This window comes from Dasypus novemcinctus, chromosome 21 (assembly GCF_030445035.2).
Source record: "Dasypus novemcinctus isolate mDasNov1 chromosome 21, mDasNov1.1.hap2, whole genome shotgun sequence".
In the NCBI taxonomy this organism is placed as follows: Eukaryota; Metazoa; Chordata; class Mammalia; order Cingulata; family Dasypodidae; genus Dasypus; species Dasypus novemcinctus.
In genome coordinates this window covers 29,354,758-29,381,222 of record NC_080693.1, presented here as the reverse complement: position 1 = coordinate 29,381,222, position 26,465 = coordinate 29,354,758, and the positions used below count along the sequence as shown (strand labels likewise).

Genomic DNA, 26,465 nt, shown 5'->3' with positions numbered 1-26,465 from the left:
ATAATTTAACTCTCTTGAAATCTGGTCAATGTTTGCAGGGACCGGTGGAATATTTTTAAATTTTTGAATGAGTTATACACATGCTTTACAACTGTTTGTAATAAAATTGTACTAGAAAAATATTATCATGTCTTTTTTTAAGATTTATTTTATTTATTTCTCTCCACTCCCTCATTGTTTGTACTTGCTGTGTCTGTTCATCTTCCTTGTTTCTTTAGGAGGCACCGAGAACTGAACCAGGGACTTCTGATGTGGAAAGAAGGCACTTAACCACTTGAGCCCACCGCTCTTCCCTGCTTTGTTGTGCCTCTCATTACGTTTTTTCTTCTCGTGTCTCTTGTTGCATCGTCTTGTTTCATCAGCTTGCCACACCTGCCCATCACATCAGCATGCTCTCTTGCTTGTCTTGTCTAGGAGACACCAGGAACTTTTATTCCCTGCTTTGTTGTGTTTTTCTTCTTGTCTCTCTTAGTGCATCAGTTTATTGTGCCTGCCCATTGCACCAGCTCACTGCCTTCTTTAGGAGGCACTGAGAACTAAACGAGGGACCTCCCATTTGGTAGGTGGGAGCTCAGTCACTTGAGCCACATCCATTTCTCTATCATGACCTTTTATTAATTAAATAAGAAGCATCTATTCCAAACCTAAAACCAAGCAATATACTTAATAGCAAAACCCTGAAGTATCCCCTCTGAACTCAAGGCTAAATCATGAGTACCCATTGCAGTCATTGTTATTTCAGTAGCTTGGGAAATTCTGTTAATTTAATAAGGTATTCTGAATTATCTTTTTCACTTTAATGATTTTACCTACCCCAAAGACTTCTCATTTCTAAACTTTAGATGTATATAGTCACCAGTCTAATGAATGTTTCCATATAAATTGCAAACCAAATATATTATAATTAAACTCATCTCTTCAACCTCACTCTTTTCTCATACCCATCAACCTGTACACCATCTTTAGTCCCCTAAGAATTAAACTGTAGGACATAATTCTTTCCTTGACCCTTTCAGCATCCTTAGGATCATAAAAATGAGCTGAAAAGCATCCACAAATAATTGGAGTTCCATTATCTACCCTTTTTCATTCCCTCTCTTTTCTCACTCTGATCACATTTCCATATAGCTCTAAATTTTCTTTGAACTTTGAACTTGGCCTCTCTCTTGCCTCAGTTACCTGAAATCGGTTCTTAGCCTTGGTCTCTAGTTCTAAAACTTCCATTTTCATCTGCCAGGTCCCTTCCCTGCTCTAGGTCAGGTCTTCAGATGCCCAGCCTCAACTTTTTGCCTCATCCTGCTATCCAGGATCCTTTTTCAAGAGTACCACACAGAATTCTTGGTGTGTTCTGCAGTTTTTATACTAGGATGTGAGAACTACAGTAAGACACTGGTATACATGGGTCAGAAATCTCAAGATGTTGATCAGAAACTGACTGGAATAACCAAGTGCTTTGAAACCAGTATAGAAAAAGCCTCAGGAAGGAAGGAGGTATGGAGCAGGCTTAAGTTTAGGATGCCCTGTTATGAATCTGACACAAGGCAGACCCATGTGGATAAGAAATACATCTAGCCACAACCTACTGATGGTAAGACTTATGAGGTTTCCTCACCGATTTGTGCAAAAGAAACTTCATCATGTGGCCAATGTGCTACCCAGTGGTCCCTGGCCTCCCCCAACTGCAAACTTGTTAAAATTTCATGTCTTAGAGCAACCAAACCCTAAACTTCACTTTTTGCTGCAGCCATTATTTCTAATAATAAATCCCTAAAACTTTCATTTCTCCTGCCTCTTTCATATCTTTTCATCCTGCTCCAGATGAATTGCTCAGTAAATTGCCTACAGAGTGTGCCCAAACAAGAAGCAGAAAAGTTGCTTACACTGTATACCATTTTGGCTCTGTGACCCTGACAATTTGATATGATTCATTTTGGAGCCTGACTATTAGTCCCCTTATCTTGGTCATCTTTAATTAGATCTCCTTTGATTGCCTTTGCTCTTGAAAATGAGTTGCATCTTCCTTTTTTTTGTTTGTTTTTGTTTTTCGTTTTTGTTTTTTGTATATCAAGTGATTTGGGATTATATCTGGACCTTATGAAGGATATATTGTAGAAACTCTGGATTCTGTTATGTTCTTATGAAGAAAGTTAATCTATTTCACAGTTTTTGTTTTATGTTTGTTGAGAATTGATATATAGTTGTTATCTATGGGACAGTTATTCTGATAGGAACTACTCCTCCATTACCAGAAACCAGATGCCTTCCAGTCCCCTTAACTTGAGACTAAGGTTTATTAGTTCTTCTACCTCCTTTGCAAAAACACTAATGATTTTCATGAAGTTATAAGAAATTGGAAAATAAATTCTGACTATCCCAAGACTGAACAACTCCTGTGCAATGATTATATGAAAAAACTGGCTGCTTCCACAGGGGCATCATAGCCTATTCAAATGATACACCCACATGTTTTCCAAACCAGGCATCCCAAACAGCCCTGGACTAGCAGCTCTATGCTGGTGGCAGCAGCCTTACTTCCAGGCTAGTACTGAGATGTACCTTTCTGAGACTGAAAGTTAAATGCTTGGTTCATTATCTGCCTAGCCAACTAATCAGGGTCATGCCAGATGGCATATCCACTGACCTGAGGTGGGAAGACCTTGGAAAATTAAAATTATCCAGTGATTCCAGAATTTTATCAGCTACCCCTCTGGATTCACTCTTCATTGGTTCTCAGTAAGAGCAGTTTTATTAGACAATGAGGGTGGAAGCAGGATTGCAATGGGGTAAGAAGAAATTAGGTGTATTAGACAATGAGGGTGGAAGCAGGATTGCAATGGGGTAAGAAGAAATTAGGTGATGATGAGGGGGCAGCAAGTGAAGATTATCTATTCATGTTTTAATGAAAATGGTGGGAGGGATATTGGAGAAATATTCAGAGTCAAGACAAGATTTTTAATGAAAGGATACATGAAAAGACTGAGAAGAAAAGAGAAGGTGAAGGTAGAAGAGATAGAAATTATTGTTTGAAGCATATATAAATATGTTTGTACTAGGGAGCAGGGCAGGAAGATGAGAGTACCATTAGCTTCCTCATTCTCTGTGAAATAGTAAACAAGGCCATCTGGTAAGTGAATGGAGAATAAAGTGGGTAGGAGCATTTGGGGCTTAAAGAGAGTGGTTGGGGTGAATAGAGAGGTGAATGGGAGAGGGACCTGTCTGGAGTAATGTATTAAGATGCAAGGCAATGTTTAAGACATATGTTCATAAAGATGGTGGCCACCAGAGGTTATGGGGAGAGGGAGAGGGAAGAAAGGGGGTAATACGGGGACATTCTTGGGACATTGGAATTGTTCTGTATGATTTTGCAGTGACAGATACAGGCTATTATATATTTTGTCATAACCTACAAAATTGTGTGGGACAGAGTGTAAACTATAATGTAAACTATACTCCACAATTGGTAGCAATGCTTCACTGTGTGTTCATCAATTGCAACAAATGTACCACACTAACAAAGGATGTTGTGAATGTGGGAAGGTGTGGGAGGGGGAAGGGTGGGGCATTTGGGAATCTCCTATTTTTTTATGTAACATTTATGTAATCTCAAGCTTATTTGTTTTAAAATTAATTTTAAAAAGACATGTGCTAAGAAAACCAAAAGATTTACTGAAACAATTCCCTTTTCAACTGAATAAATGGAGAAACATGGATAGAACGATTGGATGGAAAGACTGAATATTGTAAGATAACAATTCTTCCCTCATCAATTAATGGGTATGACTCAACTTCTATCTAAATTCAATAACTGTTTTACGAAGTTGGATAGTTCAATGAATTATTTTACAAAGTGAATAATGAACTACAAATAGTTCATTTGACAAAGGAAAGGAGATGTAAAATTATTGTTAAAAAAATTAATGAAAGGATATTTATTAAAATGTTATATAAAGTTGCAGAAAATAACACAGAATATTACTGATAAATTAACAGACAGACCAATGAAAACAAATCAATAGCCCTAAACTACTTTTATTTAGTACTACTATTTCTGTTATTTTTACTGCTATGATAACTACTATTACTACTAATTATAATAGCACGTACCTCTTAGTTAGCTTCATGTGCCCATAAAGTGAAATAGATTACTTTTTATTTAAGTCTCATAATAACCCTATGAGGGATGATCCCCACTTTACATGTTAAGTAAAGTGAGACTTTGAACTATTAAGTAATCTGACCCTAACACAAGTAGGAAAACCAGAATTTGAACCAATGCAATCTAATTCCAGAGCTCACATTTTTAACCATTGTGTTATGCTGCCTCCAGTCTGGGTATTAGTTGGTTATTCAGATAACAAAACAATAGAAATAGTAAAATTCAACAATATTTGAATGGTTTTAATGTGTGTTATTAGTCATACCATAAAACATCATGTTTGATGAGAGATGAGAATATTTAAATAAATAAAAGTATAATATTAAGTAAAACACAAAAGAAAAAATTAAATGCATAATCCAATATTGTTTTTTTACTGTTTTTTTTAATGAAATTTTTTTGTCTCTTTTTAAGATACAAGATCACACAAAATATTACATTAAAAAATATAAGAGGTTCCCATATACCCCACTCCCCACCTCCCACATGCCTCCCACATCAATAACCTCTTTCATCAGTGTGGTACATTCATTGCATTTGATGAATACATTTTGGTGCACTGCTACACCACATGGATTATAGTTTACATTGTAGTTTACACTCTCCCCCAGTCCATTCAGGGAGTTATAGCAGGATATATAATGTCCTGCATCTGTCCCTGTAATACATTGAGGACAACTCCAACTCTCAAAAATATCCCCATATCACATCTCTTCTTCCCTCTCCCTGCCCTCAGCAATTTCTTCAATTGCTAGAGTCACAATAGTTCTATAGTAGAATAACAGTATCCACTCTAATCCTTATTTTATTCCTCCATCCTGAGGACCCTGGGCTGGCAATGTCCACTCCACCTTTAAATTGGGAGGGGACTGGCTTAGGTCCCACATGGGTAATGGACGGGATTCTCCTAGCAGCTGTAGACTTTCTTGGTTCCCTGGTGTGGTGGTTGACCATCCTCACCTCTCTGTTAGCTGATCTGGGTAAGTCCAATGAATCAGAGAGGATGTGTTGCAACTCTACTGAGGCTCAAGGCCCAACTGGCACATGGACAATCCAGAGATTCTAGTCTCCTGAGCATACACCAACCCCATAGTCAACCACAGGTTCAAGAAAAATGACAGAAGAGGCATGTGTAGAGAGGTCCAACTCCAACTGAGTCCAACTCCATCACACTCAGAAGCACAAATTCTAAAATAGGGCCCACTGGCAAGGCACTGAACTCCAGAGTCATCTGCCATAACCATAAGTCCTGGGTGTCTCTGTAGCCGTCAGGAGCTCCATGACCTGGAGTTGTATCTGCTTTGGCTGTCTTTGAGATCCTACTGAGATGTGCATAAGCACTAACCCTCTGATGAACTCCTGACTCATTCTGAAATCTCTTAGCCATATAAACTCATATGTCTTTACCATTTCCTCCTTTTATTCAAGCTCCTTTTCTAGTTTCTTCACCAGCTGGTAATTGGTAGTAATTCCTCCACACCAGGGAGGCTCATCCCTGGGAGTCATGTCCCATGCTGGGGAGAAGGTAATGCATTTACATGCTGAGTTTGCCTTAGAGAGTGGCCACATATGAGCAACATGGTGGCTCTCAGGAGGCAACTCTTAGGCACCCTGCAGCTCTAGGCCTAGTTGAAATTTCCAGCACACAGGCTCCTAAGCATAGTCATCAGTACCAAGGGCCCATCATTAGACCATCCTTCTTCACTGGTCTTTGCCTTTGCACTTAGGGGGTTGTTGCTCTTCCATTGGGAATGCAATAGAGCTCCTCCAGATGGGAACTCAACACTCCCTCAGTTGTTCTGTGTAACGCTACCTACTATGACAATACCCAACTAAAATCCAAACATATTTATATACCCTATATGCATGCCTTGGAGAACTCCCTCTCATCCATGCATCCCCCATCAACGACACCCCACACCAGTGCTCCTCCCCTGCCATAGTTGAACCCTTCTGTGATCCAAAACTTCTTCAAAAATGAAGCCTAATAATATCCACATGTAAAAAAATAATTGCTGGGGAAGGGGGAAAAGGGTTTGATGTTGGGTATATGGGAGTCCCCTATATTGTATATGTGACTTTACCGTGAAACTTTTTGAAGACATAATAAAAAAAATTCTTTTAATATGTAGACACTGAGAAAGGAATGGAAGAGAGTACCTTGCCACTGTACATACAGGGCAACACCTATTACAGTGATGAAAGGTAAAACAACAAAAACAAAATTTTATGGTATTTTTCATTTTTTAATACCCCAATTTATTTTTTACTTTATTTTAGTTTCTCTAAATTGTTATGTATTCTATTTCTAATCTTTAAACCTATCACTACTATTTCATTTTCCTACTAATTGAATTTGCCAATTTTGTTTTATATATTACACTCATGCATTGCAGCCACAAATGCACATGCACATAAATAATTGATTGGGTACTTAAGTGGAAGGTGACTTCAATAATCAGGAAGTGGAAAAAGAGAAGATTCCCTAGAAAGGACGCAGAAGTCATGATAAGATTAAGGTGACTGTGGAAAACCAAGTGGAAATATCCAATGAGAAAGTGGGCATAAGAGCTGGGACTGCAGGAGAGAAGTTTGAGTGCAGTTAGAGATGTGAATGTCAACAGCATGTAGATGATAGTTAAAATTATCAGTTTGGAGACCATTATTTAAAAGAAACAATTAAGGAAACAGAAGGACCAATGCTGGAAACAAAGTCCATGTCACAGATGAGCTATGAGTTTTAAAAACATGATGGTGAGAATTTTATTTAGGATGTAGAAAATCACAAGAACATGTCATCCTCACATTAACAACCAGAAAAATCTGGGTAATCTCCAAAAGTGTAACTTTTCTTGAGTTCATTAAAGAGCTGAGGTCACAAGGCAATAAGGTAAACTGAATCCCAAAGGATGGCAAACCCCTCCAAAGGAACAAAGGACACGAGAATGATTTCACTTTCGACAGAATACAAGAGAAAGAGGTCGCTGCTAACAAATGCCTAATGTTCAATATGAGCTAGCAAACAAAATTATAACCCTTGGGCGCTCCAGACATAGAGGATCATTGACCAGCTCTTTTCCATGGACCTCCATCAGGTACTTAGAAGAAAGATTTGGGTAAGGTAGGAGAACTGAGAGAGCCTCCCTCAGTAGTACACAGACATGAAATTTGTCCTGCTAACTGGACTCTTAAATGAAGTAAAAGTGTAAGTCACTCAGAGACAGAAAATTCTCTCCCTCCCTCCAGGACAAAATGATCCAGGACAAAATGCTACTAGAACTAATAAGTAAACTTAGTAAGGTCAGAGTATCCAAGGTCTATATACAAAAATCAATTTTATTTTAATATATTAGCATGAACAACTGGAAATTACACTAAAAGCAATACTATTTACAATATCATTAAAACATGAAATAGGAATAAATTTAACAAAATATGTACAAGAAATCTGAAAACTACAAAACATTGGTGAAAGAAATATAAGAAGACCTAAATAAATGTAGATGTATATCATGTTCATGGACCAAAAGACTCAATACTAAGATGTCAATTATTCTCAGATTTATTTATGAAATTTATACATTTCAGGGGTTTTATAGAAATTGGAAAGCTGATTTTAAATTTTCTAGAAAAGAATAAGGGACCTAGAATATCCTAAATAATTTTTAAAAAGAAAAACACATTTGTAGAACTTAAGCTACTGATTTCAACACTTAATACTAAACAATAGTAATCAAGACAGAGTGTATTGGTGTAAGTATGTATATATAGATTGGTGGAATAGAATAGAATCCAGAAATAAACCCATCATATATGGTCTATTGATTTTTGCCAAAGGTTCCCAGGTAATTCAATAGTAAAAGTAACGTTTTTCAGCAAATGATGCTGGAACAACTGTACAACCATTGCAAAAAGAAAGAAAGAAAGAACCCCAATTCTTACCTCATACTATATAAAAAATTAATTCAAAATGGATCATAGATATAAAAGTAAATGTAAAAACTATAAAACTTCCAGAAGGAAAAATAGGAGAAACACCTTTCTGACCATGGCTTAGACAAAGATTTCATTGATAAGACAAAAAAAAAAAGGTATGAATCACAAAAGAAAAATTGATAAATTAAACATTATTAAAATAAAAAATGTCAGTTATTTGAAGGACACTGTTAAGAATTGAAAATACACACCATAGATTGGGGGAAATACTTGCAGAACACACATCTGATAAAGGGCTAATATCCAGAATATATAAAGAACTCTTAAACTCAATAAGAAGTAGAAAAACTCCTTAATTTTTAAATAAAATTTTATTGAAGTATATCATACATACATGCACATACATAAACAATAAGTGTATAGTAAAAGTTGTAAACTTACAAAATAAATATGTATATCATCATACAGGGTTCCCATACATCACCCCACCACAAACTCCTTACACTGCTTTGAAGCATTTGTTACAAACTATGACAGACCATTGTAAAATGTTGCTACTAACTATAGCCCATATCTTACATTTGGTGTATTTTTGCCCCAACCCACCCAATTATTAACTCCCTATATTAGTATTATATATTTGTTATTGTTCATAAAAGAATGTTCTCATATTTGTTCTGTTAACCACAGTCCTTCTTCCATCCCTGGATTCCTTGTGTTATACACACCCATGTTGTGTATAATCCATTCAGACTTTACATTCTGTGGCTCTCATTTTAATCACAGAGTTGTACTGTCATTACCTCAGTCAATTTTAGGATGTTTTCATTACTCTGAAAGGAAAAATCCCATACCTCCTTATCCCTTCCTATTGCTGTCCCTTAGAACTGATATAATATCATCTTTGCCATTGCTGCAAAAATATGGCAATATTACTGTTAGCTATCACCCATAAGTTATATTAGTTGTAATTTCCCCATGTGTCATCATATTCATAACACCACATTCTTATATTTATACTATTAACCACAGTATTCATCCACTACCGAAATCATTATGTTATACATTCCCTACATTATTCTCTAACTTCCTTTCAATTGACAGTTATGCTCACAAACTACCTCTTTCATCCACAATCACATTTATAAATCAGTAGTGTTATACTCACTATAATGTATTACTCTCAACTCTATTCATTTCCACACTTTTACAATAAACCTTATTAAAAATTCTATATATATTAAGCATCTGCTCCCATTCTCATCCCACATTCTATCTCCTAGTAATCTATTCTCTGGAGCAGGGTTCCTAACATTTTTTTGTTCCTCAGACCCCTTTGCCAATCAAGTGAAAACCACAGACCCCTTACTAAGTCCACACTATACTGTGTATTATTTAATAAATATGTCATAACTGTACCAACCCATCCCCACAAAACATAATGGTTTTTTAAAATTTCAATTCAAGCTCCCAGATGCCTGGTTAAGAACCCTTGCTCTAAAGTTTACCTCCTTGAGTTTACTCATTATATTTAGTTCATATTAGCAAGACCATACAATATTTGTCCTTTTGTATCTGGCTTATTTCACTCAACATAATGTCCTCATGGCTCATCCATGTTGCCACATGCATCCTGATATCATTTCTTTTTGCAGCTCAATAGTATTCCATTTTATGTATATACCACATTCTGTTTATCCACTCATCAGTTGATGGACTCTTGGGCTGTTTCCATATTTCAGCAATTGTGAATAATGCTGCTATAAACATCAGTGTGCAAATGTCAGTTCATGTCTTTGTTTTCAGTTGTTTTGGATATATTCCTAGTAACAGGATTGCTGGATCATACAGCAGTTCTGTATTCAGCTACTTGAGGTGCTGCCAAAATGTCTTCCACAGAGGCTGTACCATTCTACATTCCCACCAACAGTGAATGAGTATTTCTATGTCTCCATATCCTCTCCAGCAATTGTAGTTTTCTTTTTGTTTGTTTTTTAAACAATGGCTATTATGTAAGGTGTGAAATGGTATTTCATTGTCGTTTTGATCTGCATTTCCCTAATAGCTAGTGATATGGAACAGTTTACATGTGCTTTTTAGCCATTTGTATTTCCTCTTTGGGAAAATGCCTGTTTAAGTCTTTTGCCCATTTTTAAATTGTGTTGCTCGTCTTTTTATCTTTGAGGTGTATGATCTCTTTATATATCATGGATATCAAATCCTTATCAGATATATGGTTTCCAAATATTTTCTCCCATTGAGTAGGCTGCCTTTTTACTTCCTTGACAAAGTCTTTTGAAGCACAAAAAATTGTTTAATTTTGAGGAGGACCTTTGTATCTATTTTTTCTTTTGTTGCTTGTGTTTGAGTGTAAGGTTTAAGAAACTACTGCCTACCACAAGATCTTGAAAATGTTTCCCTACATTTTCTTCTAGGATTTTTATGGTTGTAGATTTTATATTTAGGTTCTTGATCTATTTTGAGTTAATTTTTGTAGAAAGTATGAGATAAGGTTCTTTTTCCTTTCTTTTGGATATGGATATCCAGTTCTCCCAGCATCATTTATTGAATACACTGTTTTGGCTCTGCTGGGTGGATTTAATAGCCCTGTCAAAAATCACTTGACCGTTGATGTGAGAGTCTATTTCTGAGTTCTAGATTCAGTTCTGTTGGTCAATATGTCTATTTTTATACAAGTACCACACTATGTTTACCACTGTAGCTAAGTAATATGTTTTAAAGTCAGGAAGTGAGAGTTCTCTAACTTCATTCTTTTTAAGGACACTTTAGCCTATTTGGGTCCCCTTACCTTTCCAAATAAATTTGATAAATGGATAGCATTTCTGGAAAAAATAAAAGGCTGTTGGAATTTTTATTGAGATTGTGTTGAATCTGTAAATCAATTTGTGTAGAATTGACATCTTCCAATCCATGAACACACAGATTGTCCTCCCAGTTAATTAGGTCTTCTTTGTTTCTTTTTAGCAATGTTTTGTACTTTTCTGAATATAGGTCCTCTATGCCCTTGGGTAACATAATTCCTAAATATTTTATTCTTTCAGTTACTATTATAAGTGGATTTTTCTTTCTGACTTCCTCCTCAAATTGCTCATCAGTAGTGTATTAAAATGCTGCTGATTTCTACATATTAATCTTATATCCCACCACTTTGCTGAACTTGTCAATTAGTTCTAGTAGCTATGTTGTGGATTTTTTCAATATTTTGTAGATATAGGATCATATCATCAGTGAATAGCAAAAAGTTTTACTTCTTCCTTTCCTATTCGGGTGTCTTTTATTTCTTTTTCTTGCCTAATTGCTCTATCTTGAACTTCTAGCACAATATTGAATAACAGTGATGACCATGGGCATCCTTGTCTTTTTCCAGATCTTAGTGGGAAAACTTTCAGTCTTTCACCATTAAGAACAATGCTAGCTGTGGGTTTTTCATATATGCACTTTACCATGTTGAGAAAGCTTCCTTCTATTCCTATCTTGTGGAGTGTTTTTATCAAGTACAGATGCTGTATTTTGTCAAATGCCTTTTCTGTGTCAATCGAGAGGATCCTGTGATCTTTCTTCTTCAACCTATTAACATAGTTTATTACACTAATTGATTTTCTTGTGTTGAACCACCCTAAATACTTGGGAAAAAAACCCACTTGATCATAGTGTACAATTCTTATAATGTGCTTTTGGAATTGGTTTGCAAGTATTTAATTTCATTGAGGATTTTTGCATCTATATTCATTAAAGAAATTGGTCTGTAATTTTCTCCTTTTGTTGTATCTTTATCTGGTTTTGGTATTAGGGTGATGTTGGCTTCATAGAATGAGTTTAGTAGCATTCCTTCCTGTTCAATTTTTTTGAAAGAGCTTGTGCAAGATTGGTATTAGATCATCTTTGAATGATTGGTAGATTTCACCTGTGAAGCCATCTACTCCTGGGCTTTTCATTTTTGGAGCAGTTTTTAAAGACTGTTTCAATCTCTTTACTTATAATTGGTTTGCTGAGATCTTCTGTTTCTTCTTTCATAAATGAAAGCTGGTTGTGTTAGGGGCAGTGTATATTGTTCATGTATTTCTAGGAATGTGTCCATTTCATCTACGTTGTCTAATTTGTTGGATACAGTTGTTCATAGTATTCTTTTATGAACTCTCTTATTTCTGAAGGGTCAGTGGTAATTTCACCCTTCGCATTTCTGATTTTATTTATTTGCATGTTCTTTCTTCTTTTTCTTTGTCAGTCCAGCTAAAGGTTTGTCAATTTTGCTGATTTTCTCAGAGAACCAACTTTTGGGTTTTTTTTATTCTCTCTATTGTTTTCTTGTTCTCAGTTTCATTTATTTCTGCTCTGATCCTTTGGCTTGGTAAGGGATTAATTTGCTGTTCTTTTCTAGTTCCTCCAGGTATGCAGTTAGGTCTTTGATTTTAGTTCATTCTTCTTTTCTAACGTAAGCATTGAGCCTTGTAAATTTCCCTCTTAGCACTGCCTTTGCTGTATCCCATAAGTTTTAATATGTTGCATTCTTATTTTCATTCATCTCAAGATATTTACTGATTTCTCTTGCAACTTCTTCTTTGACCCACTGATTATTTAAGAGTGTGTTGTTTAATCTCCATAATTTGTGAATTTTCCCTTTGTCCATCTGTTATTGATCTTCAGCTTCATTGCATTGTGATTAGAGGAAATGTTTTGTATAATTTCAATCTTTTTAAATTTATTGAGGCCTGGCTTATGACCCAACATATGGTCTACCCTGTAGAAGGATCCATGAGCACTTGAAAGGAATGTGTCTCCTGCTGTTTTGGAGCATAATGTTCTATAAATGTCTGTTAGGTATAGTTCATTTACCATATTTTTCAAGCTCCCTGTTTCCTTAATCTCTGTCCAGATGTTCTATCCAATTCTGAGAGTGGTGTATAGAAGTCTCCAACTATTATTGTAAAGTTTTGCCAGTACGTGCCTCACGTATCTTGGGTCACCCAGGTTAGGTGCATAAATATTCATTATTGTCATTTATTTTTAGTGAGCTTCCCCTTTTATTAGTATACAATGGTTTTTGTCATCCCTTATAATAGTTTTGCATTTAAATTCTATTTTGTATTAGTATCACTACACTAGCTTGGTTACTATTTGCGTGGAATATCGCTTTCCTACCTTTTACTTTCAACCTGATTGTGTCCTTACTTCTAAGGTGAGTCTCTTGTAAACAGCATATAGATGGCTCATTTTTTTTTTAATCTCTTCTGTCAGTCTGTATCTTTTGACTGGAGATTCAATCCATTGATGTTTGATGTTATTACTGTATTACTTACTTTGTCCATTTTATCCTTTGGCTTCCCACTGTCATATCTTACTATCCTATATTGGTCTTTTTGCCCTTTAAGTTGCTAGTCATCTTCATGTCTACACTCATCTCTAAGTCTCTAACCCTCATTTTTTTTCTTACAGCTGTAGCACTCCCTTTAGTATCCCTTGTAAAACTGGTCTCCTGGTAACATACTCTCTCAGATTTTGTCTGTGCAGACTTTAAACTCATCCTCATTTTTGAAGGACAGTTTTGCCACTAAAGAATATTGCCTAGCAGTTTTTCTTTCTCAATACCTTAAATGCATTATACCACTTTCTTCTTGCCTCCATGGTTTCCGATAACTGATCAGCGCTTAGTCTTATTGAGGTCCCCTTGTTTGTGATCTATTACTTTTCTCTTGCTGCTTCTAGAATCCTCTCTTTATTTGTGGTATTTGTCATTCGGAATGGTAGGTGTCTCAGAGTAAGTCTATTTGAATTTTTGGGGAGGGAGGAATGTCATCCTTTTTTTGGATTATTGATATTTATGTCTTTCATAAGAATTGGGAAGTTTTCAGTCATTATTTCCTTAAATATTCTTTTTGCCCCCTTTCCATTCTCTTCCCCTCCAGGGGTACTGATAACACATAAGTTTGTGCATTTTTCATTGTCATTCAAGTCTCTGAGATCCTGTTCCATTTTTTCCACTCTTCTCTTTTTTTGCTCCACTGTCTATTCAAGTTCAGTTGTTTGCTTCTCCAATTCACTATTCTGTCTTCCATCAATTCAAATCTGCTGGTATATGCCTCTAATGTACTTTTAATCTTATCCATTGTGTCTTGCATTCCCATAAGCTGTGACCTTTCTTTGCAGGTTCTCCAATTGTTCTTTATGCTCACCTAGGGCCTTCTTAATATCTTCAGAATTAAGAATTATTAAGATTAATAATTTATTATCTTTATCTCTTTAGTCATATTTTCCTTCAACTCCTTGAATTTATTTCAGAGATTTGTGTGATTATCATTGATTAGCTGTCTTAAGGCCTGTGTCTAGACAGGATTTTTGGTTTGTTCCTTTGTCTGGGACATCTCCTACTGTTTCTTAGCATGGCTTGTAATTTTCTTGCTGATGTCTAGACATCTGAATATATTGGTGAATTTACTCTGATGGCTGATTTCTCTCTCTTGCCTAGTAGTTTTATTTCATGGCTCTTCTTTGATTTTTGGTTCAACTTATTTTAAGTCTTTAAAATTGCCCAATTTAAATTATCAAAATAGGACCAGGGACTCACAAATGGGGTGCAGATTCCCTCCATTAGTGATTTGCCATGACACTCTAAAAAGCAGTTTTTCTCCTTGCAATTTCCTGGCAGGTCAGCAGGTGGTGTTCATTGGCAAATTTTTCATGGAGGTGTTTCTTTCAAACCCTGTTTGCCCAGTGATTCTGGTCTGGCCAGAACTGAGAGTCAAATCAGGTTCTGCTGGTGAAATTAACTGAAGAGAAACCACTCTCTGCCCTCTGCTGCACCCTCCCTCTTCCCAAGGAAGAAGACGTCTGTTCCTCTGTCAGCTGACAGCAGTGAGCCATGGGTTTTATCAAGACTGTTTGCCTTGAGAGTGGGGGATGTGTGACTTTCCCAGCTATGAGGGTTATTAACTCATGGTTTTTTGTGGGGTTTTTTTCTCTCTTTATTTTTTTAAATGTTACGTTCAAAATATATAAGAGGTCTCCATATACCCCCACCCCCCTCACCTCACTCTTCCCACATCAGCAACCTCTTTCATCATTGTGGCACATTCATTGCTTTTGATGAATACATTTTGGAGCACTGCTGCACCACATGGATAATGGTTTACATTGTAGTTTACACTCTCCCCCAGTCCACTCAGTGGGCCATGGCAGGATATACAAGGTCCAGCATCTGCCCGTGCAGTACCACCCAGGACAACTCCAAGTCCTGAAAATGCCCCCACATCATATCTCTTCTTCCCTCTCCCTACCCTCAGAAGCTATCTTGGCCACTTTCTCCACATCAATGCTACAATTTCTTCCATTACTAATCACAATAGTTCCATGGTGCTATATTAGTAAGTCCACTCTAATCCATATTCTATTCCTCCATTCCTGTGGACCCTGGGATAGTTATGTCCACTCCACCTCTCTATTGAGAGGGGGCTTAGATTCCACATGGATGATGGATACAATTCTCCTGTTTACAGGTATAGGCACTCTTGGCTCCCTGGTGTGGTGGTTGACCTTCTTCACCTCCCCATTTGTTTCAGCTTCTTTGTCTCTCTGTCCCTCGCCCGCCTAGAAGATGCACCACACTCTCCTGGACTGCAAACACCCAAAGCCACTTTCTTGGCGATCTTCAGCGTTTTTTCCTTCCTCCATTGCTTTTTCTGAGAGTCAAACCCTAATTACCTACTCCAACACCATCTTCCTGGAAGTCCAAAACTCCCCAGTTTTTTAATGGAAAAAGATTTGAGGAAACACTTCACCAATAAGACATACAGATGGTAGATAAGCACATGAAACAATGTTAAATATGATGAGTCAGCAGGGAAAGGCAAATCAAAACCACAATGAGATACTACTGCACCCCTAATAGAGTGGTTAAATTTTTAAAAACTAGTGATATTAAGTTCTGATGAGGATGTGGAAATCTCATGCATTGCTTGTGGGAGTGTAAAATGGCACACTTTGAAAAACAGATTATCCATTTCTTATAAAATTCAATAGCCACTTACATAGAGTCCCACACTGCACACCTGAGTATTTCCCCAGGAAAAATAAAGACATATATTCACATAAAGCATATGTGCACATGTAGCATGGCTCTTTTGTGATGTCTAAATTTTGAAAACAATCCAAATGTTCATCAACTGGTGAATGACTAAACAAATTGTGATACAACCATGCAATGGAATATTACTTGGTGATAAAAAAGGAATAGAATACTGATACACATAATATGCATTATTATTAAAAAGCATTATTCTACTTGAAAGAATCCAGTCATGAAGGTACATACTGTATGATTCTATTTATATGACATTCTGGAAAAGGAAAAAACATTTGAACAGAAATCAGAGCAGTGGATGTCAGGGGCTATGTGTGTGAGGAGGGAACTGGCTACCAAGGGGCATGTGAACTTTTACAAGGATTGAAATGTTCTATATATTGATAGAGGTAGTAGTTACATGGCTGTATACTTTTATGTAAACTCATAAAACTTTACATTTAAAGTTATATCATAATGAGTTCAACTTGTAAAAATATATATATACCTTTAAAAAATACAAAGTGAAAAATAAATGAGAGTACAAAATCAGGTTATCTAAGATCCAGTCTGTGCTCACTATGGATCATTGCCTGCCCATGGCAAGTCACCTCAGCCCTATGGATCTTACTTTTCATTGTCTGTAATAAGATGGCCGTAACTTTCCTCTGTTTTGAAGACATTAGGGGGCTGGAATGATGTCATGAATCTAATATTTCTCTAATGGAGTCCAAAATACCAAGTGGATGAAAGAAACCCTTAAGGATTGAAGTTGTTTGCCTGCCTCTGCCTTCTTGTGGAATCCCTAAGGGAGTAATTTTCGGGCCTCTGGGTTCTAGTTAGCTACCTGGATGGAGCACCAGGACAGAGACTCTCTTAGCCCCTGCCTTACTCTCTTTATACACCTTTTGTAGACAGATCACCTTGGCTCAGCTTCACACTAACTCCCCTCTACGAGAAGCCCACCCAGGATACCCACAGTGCTCACAGGAAGGTAAGCCCCCACCCCAGTCCTCCTAATTGCCTTCTTTACTAATTAAGGGTGGAGGAAGACCTCTCATGATCTTTGTGTGGCTTTTTCCTTGTGGAAGCCACACATAGGACAGGGCAATGGCTGGATTCAGGAAGTGGTATTGAAATATAATGATGCAGTTTCCATTCTGAGTGACTGGAAGAATGAAGGACAGAACTGACAGGCAGGGAAGTCAGCAGGGACCTGAGGAGGGGAAAGAGCAGAGGAATTCAAGGAAGTCCGCAGAACACCAAGGATGCTATTTAGGTTGATCTGGCCAGAGGAACCAACATATACCTACAAGTTAACCTAGAGATAACACAGCCCATCCTGTCATACTATTGAAGGGAAAAGCAAAATATATCTCAAGGGTATCTTGGGAATCAGTAGGAGCTGTCAGGAAAAAATAAGTTCTACATTCAGACAGTAGTTTGACTTGTGTGACCTTAAACAAGTCTACTCCTCTGACTCTCAGTTTCCTCATTGTAAAACAATGACCTATCTTCAAGAACTTCTGCGAAGTTTAAATAGAGTAATATATTATACCTAACAAAAAGCTTATATTCGAGTACATATTATCTTCTTTCTTTTTCTTTTTGTTTTTCTCTTCTCTCCCTCCTCCCCTCCCTCCCTTCTTCTTTCTTTTCTTCCATCGTTCTCCAAGTTCCCAATGCTCGCTGATGGTAGCAACCTGTTTATTGCATGAACATCTGTACTCCAAATCTGGAGATCTTTCCACTGTGCTGAATTGTCCTTAGATACCAGGAGAACTTAAGAGAATGGGGAAGGCGTGAAAAAGGGAGGTGAAGAGAGAAAGATGCTAGGCATGGCTTTGTGGAGAGAACATATATACAGATATGTATTTTTCAGGCAAATTGGACAAGAGGACTTGGGGGTCCCTGCACCTGGTATGGACAGGCAATGTCAGATGATTAGAAAGTGGGGAAGGGACAAGTGTGTCCAGGATGGAGAGGATGTAGCTGCTGAATTCTGTCACTACACTGTTATAACTTCAAACCCAGAGTGTGGGTTAAGTTAGAAAATTCAAACTGGGTAAATGTTTCCTAAAGCAATAAAGGCTTCCTACAAAGACCCTCTGCCTTCCCCCTGGAGTAAATAACCTGTATCAATAAATTGCCTCTCCTGAGAGTGGGGACTGTGGTTGGGGTACTCCTGGTGACCTGATGAATGCCCTGCTGTCTTTGCGCAGACTCCTGGCTTAAATCCTAGCTCCACCACAACCACTCTCTTTCAGGAAGGAGTCGAGTGATGCATTTAAGAGCATTGACTTTGGAGCCCAATGGCCTGGGTTTGAATCCTAGTGCTGTCATTTACAGCTTCATAACCTTGGGCAAATTACCTTACCTTTTTGTGCCTCAGTTTCCTTTCTGCAAAATGGGGGTTATAATATTACCTACTACTTGGTGGGATCATTTGGGAATTAAGTGAGGTAATACATGTGAAATGCTTAGAACAATGCTTGGCACATAATAAGATTTACTTAAGTCTCAGTTGTTACTATTATAACCTACCTTATAGGATCTTTGTAAGGATTGAGTGGGGTAATTTATAAAAGTAACTTGCATAGAAAGTTCTTGATAAATGTTACCTGCCATGGGCTGTTGTCAGGATTCCATCATCTCCAGGGAGCATTCTCTTTTTTCCTTATGCTAACTTCCATTGCTACTTTTTGCTGGGCCTCCTCAGGACTGAGGGAGCGATTATAGGCATGGGGCAAACTCCTAAGAGAAGACATTTATCTTCTCCAACCATGGAACAGGTACCAGCTCTGAGGAAGGGACTGACGGAGGTTTGTCTCTAGAACGGAGGAAAGAAGGGTAGAGAGAAGACCTCAGGTACCAGTAACCACAACACTACCCATCTCTCCTTTCCTCACAGAAGACCTCCCGGCCCCTTAACAAAAAGCCCCCAAGTCCCCAAGGAACTAAAAAAAAAAAAACCAAACAACTCTACACCAGACTTCAGAGTGGGGGCACTGGGTAATATTGTGGGGTGCCTTCCTTTCTTCCTTGCCATCCTCCAAGATTTTTTTTTTCTGTACCATTTTTATATAGAGTGGCTGAGAATCTACTCTTTAGTTCTTCTAGCTCATATTTTAGTGAATGGAACATACCCTTGATTTAAGCAAAACCTTGCATGAGCAAATAGCCTGGGTATCTCCTGTGTTTCCATATTAAGGAAATGTTTTAATTTGTCCTTCTTAACCTGCTGATTTTGGAGAGATCTAAAGTCACTCTACCTGCATGTCCTGCCTCTTCGGCTGACTGGGATGTCTCCTGAACAAGGCCCTGTTTCCTGCAGCCAGAGAACTCTGTCTTCCTAGTTTTGCTGTTTTCTCCCAGCTGAAGGCTCTCGTTCCTAGGTCACGCTGAACCCTGGAAGGCGGCCTGTCAACCTCCCTGTGCATCTTTCTTCCCAACTAGGTTAGAATGTTCTTAAAGGCAAGGGCCACATTTTCTTCTTATTTTGTTGCTTCCATGGCACTACGGTCAGGAAGGCTGTTTCTGGAGGAGGAGCCACGGGGTCTCCAAGTGACATGTGTCTATTATATAGGGCAAGGCAGGCTTTGCCATCCTGCTCTGTATCTGAGTGCAGCCCTCAATAGCGCTGAAGCTTGCCGAAGCCTGAGATTGAGACAAAAACATAACCTCAGGGTACAATGTCTAAGGAGGCAGAAGCTACCCACATGAAGGGATCATTTGTGGTCCCAGTTGGGAGGTAAACTCTGGGAAGCAGGAACTGTGAGAAGCTGATACACATTTTTTCCCCACTGAGCTCAGCACTGGCACAACAGAGTTCAAGCTCAACAAATAGATCAGAGTTTTTGCAGAAAAGTCCAGGATGGAGGTGTCACCCATTAACATAATTGGCACTCTTTTTCTGGTGCTATCAATTTTGAGTGGCCCTAAGTGTGACTTTGGGCAAACTTCTCCCTTTAGTGGTTCCAGTCCCTATTCCTTTACCCATAGGCAAGTACTAGAATTGTTCATGTTATAAATTGTCTAAGGTATCAGAGGAGGGAAAGATCAATTAAAGACTGGGTCTACATGGAGGACTTCCTTAAGGAGACGGGGTAATGAGCCAGGATTGAGCCTTGAAGGATGGGTAGAGTTTAGATGTCAGAAGGAGTAGTGTTCTAGGCAGAAAGAAACACTAACCCAGTCACGGAGAGAGGGATGGCTCAGCATACGCACGAGTCCTGAAGAAGGATCACAAAGTTACCTATCCAGAGTCACCTGTCACACTCACACCTGAAGCGCGTTTGAATTCCCAGGGTCCCTCAATTTCTCAGGCAGCTGTGGGTATACCATAAGTGTCACAATGTGTCACAGAGTAGAAATCCACTTATGCTCTCTGGGCTTCAGTTTCCCTCTTTTCTCTTGGAAAAGCTTCTGATCTCCAACCCCCAAAAAGAAATCATCCATCTTCCCCATATCAGTTAATAGCAACTTAATCTTTCCTGATGCTCCAGCCAAAAACCTTGGAATAATCCTGGCACCTTCTCTTTCTCTCAAAACCCCATGCCCAGTCTGTTCATTCTACCATCAAAATAAGTACAGAATCCTACCACATTCAACAAACAGATAATTGCAGAATGAAAGGATGAATAGATGGGATCTTGACTTCTTTGGATAACTGTAATGATGCTAATATCGAAAGTCTTAGGAGCGCCATTCTTTTCCTTTATCATACATAATGTCATTTACAAAACCTCAATAACAACACATATCCAAGTTCTTTAAGTGGCAATACAGGGAAGCAGATGTGGCTCAAGTGATAGGGCTTCCAATATGGGAGGACCCAGGTTTGATCCCTGGAGCCTACTGGTAAAAAAGAAAAAGAGAAAGTGTGCCTATGCAGCTAGCCAGTGCCCGTGCAGTGAGTCAAGTGTCCATGCAAGCAAGTCACCCAGCAAGATGATAATGCAACCAAAGAGAGGGGAAGGGGAGAGTCAAGGTGAAGTGCAGTAGAGACCAGGAACTGTGGTGGCTCAATTGACAGGGAACCTCTCTCCACATCAGAGGTCCTCAGGATCAAATCCTGGTGAATCTTAGAGGAAAAAAAATGAGAAGAGAAGACAAAAAGAGAAATATATACAGAAGATCACACAGAGAATGGACACAGACAACAAAAACAGCAGGGTGGGAGGAGGAGGGAAGGGGAGGGGGAGGAGGGAGGGGTGGAAAAGAAAAAAAGAGGAAATATAGTGTTTTTTTTTTTTAATGTTACATTCAAAAAAATAAGAGGTTCCCATATACCCCCCTCCCACTCCACTCCTCCCACATCAACAACCCGCCCCACCACCACGGCACACTGATTGCACTTGGTGAACACACCCAGAGCACCGCAACACCACATGGATAACAGTCCACTTTGTAGTTTACACTCTTCCCCAGTCCATTCAGGGGGTTATGGCAGGATATATAATGTCCAGCATCTGTGCCTGCAACATCATTCAGGACAACCCCAAATCCCAAAAATGCCAGCACATTACATCTCTTCTTTCCTCTTCCTGCCCACTGCAACTACCATGCCACTTTCTCCGCATCAATGTTACAAATCCTTCCATTACTACTCACAATAGTCCCATAGTAGAATATCAGTAAGTCCACTCTAATCCATATTTTATTCCTCCATCCTGTGGACCCTGGGATGGTGATGTCCTCTCCACTCCTATAACAAGAGGGAGCTTAGATTCCACATGGATCATGGATGCAATTCTCCTGCTTGCAGTTGTAGCCACTCTTGGTTCCCTGGTGTGGTGTGTAGCCACTCTTCACCTCCCTGTTAGCTGGCCTGGGTAAGTCCAACAAAATATATACAGAAGATCACACAGAGAATGGACACAGACAGCAAAAACAGCAGGGTAGGGGTAGAGGGGAAGGGGGAAGGGGGAAGGGGAAGGGGAGAGGAGGAGGGTGGGGAAAACAGGCAATATAGTGTTAAGGTGTGCCTGGAACAGTACCAGGTTGAGACTCGAGTCTGCCAAGAGCTTTGTGACTTTGGGCTATTTATTTAACCACCCTAAATCTCAGTGCCAGGTTATACAGAAATAATAGTAGTTACCCCATAGAGTTTTATAAGACTTAAAAGAGAAAACAAATATAAAGCATGCAACACAATAGTCATAGTATACATTTAATAACTAATGTTAGCATTTTCTTAAATTGCTTTCATGTCAATTTTTAGCCTCTGTGTATTTAAGTACTTTGATCTGTTCCTTGCTCCTTTAGTTACCCACTTTCTTTCATATCTCTCTTTTTTTTGTATGAAAATGTTCAAAGCAGCTTTATTCACAATAGACAAAATTTAGAAAAAATGCAAATGTCCATCAGCAGGTGAATGAATAAATAAAATAAAATATGATGTGTTCATACAATGGAAGACTTACACAATAATGGACAAACTAACAATATCTGCAACTACATGAATAAATCACAAAAAGTATACTAAATGAAATAATCCTTATCTACTGAGTAATTACATGTATATGAAGTTCTAGGACATGCACATTTAGTGGTGAAAAATTAGAACAGTGGTTAACTTCAGTAAGGAGTCAGGCTCAAGGTGATGAGAAGAGAAGGAGGAAACCTTCTGCAATGGTAGGTATATGCTATATCTTCATAAGGGCTTTGGTTAGGCAGCTGTATGCTCTCTCTTGATTTCATGGGATCTTGTCCTCCTACCCCTCTCCTTTAGGTTACTATTCTTTTATGTCGTGCTTCCTAGAACTTCATACATTCATTCATTCAGCTAGTCAGAGCTACTATTTAGTTAGTATACTTTGGTGCAAACTTAATAGTTGTTAAAATACTGAGATATTTTCATAATGTATTGGTAAATAACCACTGTCTTAGGCCTCTAGAGTAGTTCCCATCCTTTCCCTGAACCTCTCCCTGGACCAGCTGCCATAATAAGGGCCTCCAGGATCCCGGTCAAGCTCTAGGCTGGTACCCATTCTGATTGGTTGGTTCCATGACAAACCATCCCAGCATCCAGTAGACATACTTTAAGTGCTTCCCATGTGTCATTATCTTCCTTTTGGCAGGTCCAAGTCTTCTCCTCCCACTATAATTGTCAGCAGTGGCCTATGGAGCCAGGTACCCAGGAGAACAGGACAACCGTCACTGAATTCCTCCTTCTCGGCTTGACAGGAAACATAGAACTGCAAAAAATCCTTTTTGCTGTCTTCCTCTTTGCCTATGTAGTCACAGTTGGGGGCAATGTCAGCATCCTGGCTGCCATCTTTGTGGAGTCCAAACTCCACACTCCCATGTACTACTTCCTGGGGAATCTGTCCCTGCTGGACATTGGGTGTATTACCGTCACTGTTCCTCCAATGCTGGCATGTCTCCTGACCCACCAGTGCAGAGTTCCCTACGCTGCCTGCATTTCACAGCTCTTCTTCTTCCACCTCCTGGCTGGTGTGGACTGTCACCTCTTGACAGCCATGGCCTATGACCGCTACCTGGCCATCTGCCAGCCCCTCACCTACAGCACCCGCATGAGCCGTGAAGTCCAGGGTGCCCTGGTAGGTATTTGCTGCACCATCTCCTTCATCAACGCTCTGACCCACACAGTGGCCGTGTCTGTGCTTGACTTCTGTGGCCCCAATGTGGTCAACCACTTCTACTGTGACCTCCCACCCCTGTTCCAGCTCTCCTGCTCCAGCATTCACCTCAATGGGCAGCTGCTTTTCGTGGGGGCCACCTTCATGGGGGTGATCCCCATGATCCTTATCTCTGTGTCCTATGCCCATGTCGCAGCTGCAGTTCTACGAATCCGCTCGGCAGAGGGGAGGAAGAAGGCTTTCTCCACGTGTGGCTCCCACCTCACTGTGGTCTGCATCTTTTATGGAACTGGCTTCTTCAGCTACATGCGTCTGGGTTCAGTATCAGCCTCGGACAAGGACAAGGGGATTGGAATTCTCAATACCATTCTCAGCCCCATGCTGAACCCAGTCATCTATAGCCTCCGGAACCCCGATGTGCAGGGCGCCCTGAAAAGGGTGCTCATGGGGAAGAGGGCCCCAGCCTGAGAAGGCAGGACTATCCACATGCCCCTTCCCTTACTCCTTGAGCACCCGCAGGCTTCCTCATGCTGAAGGCCTTTGTCAGGCATGTAAGGCCCTCCATAATTTCTTCCTGGCTTTTCTACTCAATCTTTACCTCCCAGATACAGCTTTTCACTAATGTCTGGCTTTTCCTTGTCAGGTGACCTGTGCATTCTTTATGCTTTCATTCATTAATCTCCCCTGAAAGAGCATGGCCCTTATAGCACAACACAATCGTATTCTTTTTTCCGTGTCTGGCTTTTTCTTTTACTCTTTCCAACTAAATTATAAGTTCCTTAAGGACAGGTCCTCCAAACACCCAGCATAGTGCTGAGTACATCACTGATGTTCAGTCAATACTTGTGGATTGATCACTTGATCACACAAAGCACCACCTATGAAAAGAAATTTGTTTTCTACAAAGGAAGTCCGTGAAACTCCTAGGTGTTTTCAAAATCGCCTAAAGGAAGAGATAACAATATAAAAGGAAAAGGAAAAAAGAAACTTGCTCCTGATGAAATAAAGATACTCATGGATTTTGATATAAACAAGAAGATTTCTTGACTTTGTGCATGTACTACAATGCCATTTCTCCTTAAGAATAAGAGAAATTGTCTGATGCTAATGCCAAAGTGTCTTCTTCTTGCAAACAACTAGGAGGACAGCATTTAGTTAACAAAAGCTGAACATGAACCACTAGCATGTGAAATCCTGTAACCTCCAAAGACTCTCCGTTTAATTAGGAGTACATGACACAGGGGTGAAATAATAATAATAAATGAATGATAAGTTATGCCAAAGTATTTGTCTGTCTTTAATTCTTGTTCTAAGTTTTTAACTCTGCTATTCAAATATGAGTAAAGAATGTTCATGTAGTTTTAATAAAAAGCATATTTTTATTTAAAAAGAAGAGTTCATGTATTGACATGAAAAAATATACATCACATATTGCTAAATTTAAGAAATAATGATAATGTCTCATTTGCATGTGTACAGGATGAAAAGTTGTGGAGGACAGCCCCAAAGCTGTAGATGGTGTCTATTTCTGTGGAAGGGAATAGTGCTGGGGGGAAGCAGTGAGAAATGGAGGAGAACTTTCCATTTTTACTCCCTTTGCTCTGTTATTTGAAGTTTTACACTGAGCTCTGTAATTTTAAAAACCAAAAAAAAATAATTTTTTAAAATGCTAATAGTGAAAAAGTTGGAGGGAGAGGTGAGTTGACTATAATATTTTCTCTCCAATTTCCAAACTTTCTATGTAAACCTCACCTTTGAGAAAACTGGTAAGTTGGCCCACCCATCCAATACAAGGCCACTGGGTTCCCATGATTAAGAGCCTAGAGGAGACATGAAGTGGTCATCGGTCATCTTGCCATTCCTCCTCTTCTGAGTTAGAGCCAAACCAAGTCATCCCTATCCTTAGAAGAATTCTCTAAGGAGCCTCTGCCCCCTTGTCCTATCACCTGAACCCAGAAATTCAAACGTCAGCTTCCACTCCATACCAACACTCATCCCTGCTCCACCACACACATTCCCTCCTCCTTCCACTCCTGCACTGCTGCCTCCTTCTGAATCATTTTTCAGATAATTCCAGTCAAAGGTGCTGATTCATCTTGGTTGAGACTGATGTGTGGCCTTTCACAATTCTCGATTGCTGCAGACATAGGTTTACCATGTCTTGGCACTAAAAGAAACTTCAGGCAGTATTTTGGTCCAATGCCCCTGACTTCAGATGTTCAGATTCCCCCTCAAAACACCTGTGAACTTTTGCAATATCTGTGATCCATTTGTCAGGTTCAACAGATGTCATTTCCTACATCACAAACATCTGCATATGTCTATTTGGAGACTTTCTCATACACAACCAACAATATCACACCCATCCTGCCATCTAGAGGCTTACCAAGAATCCAGCACAGAGAAAGATGATATTAAGACTCAAGAGAAAAAAAAAAAAAAAAGACTCAAGAGAATTATAATAGCAAGTGTTCTCTTATTATTCTATTAGCATACAACAGCATTTACAAAGCACTTTAAAATCTATATTCTCATTTGAATTTTGCAGTAGCACAATAAAATGTCACATAGGATGAGAGAGTCTAAAGACCAGCATCTATTATGCACACTTTGCAGATCAAAAAGCAGGGGTGCAGAAAGGCTGAGGGATTTGCCAGAGGCTATAAAGTTACTGTGCCACCCTCAAAGTGCCAAC

The 26,465-nt window shown here is 38.9% G+C and overlaps 1 protein-coding gene across 1 annotated transcript; it reads left to right on the top strand.

The window, feature by feature from the left end:
• Positions 1-23,290: 23,290 nt before the first annotated feature.
• LOC101445011 (olfactory receptor 3A10) lies at positions 23,291-24,238 on the top strand. Its single transcript, XM_004476276.2, has one exon. It carries the CDS (start codon positions 23,291-23,293, stop codon positions 24,236-24,238), a length of 948 nt encoding a protein of 315 aa, XP_004476333.1.
• Positions 24,239-26,465: the final 2,227 nt, after the last annotated feature.

Bases quoted from the DNA above. Each gene is read 5' to 3' on its own strand.
- LOC101445011 (XM_004476276.2), top strand. From the start codon at position 23,291: ATGGAGCCAGGTACCCAGGAGAACAGGACAACCGTCACTGAATTCCTC.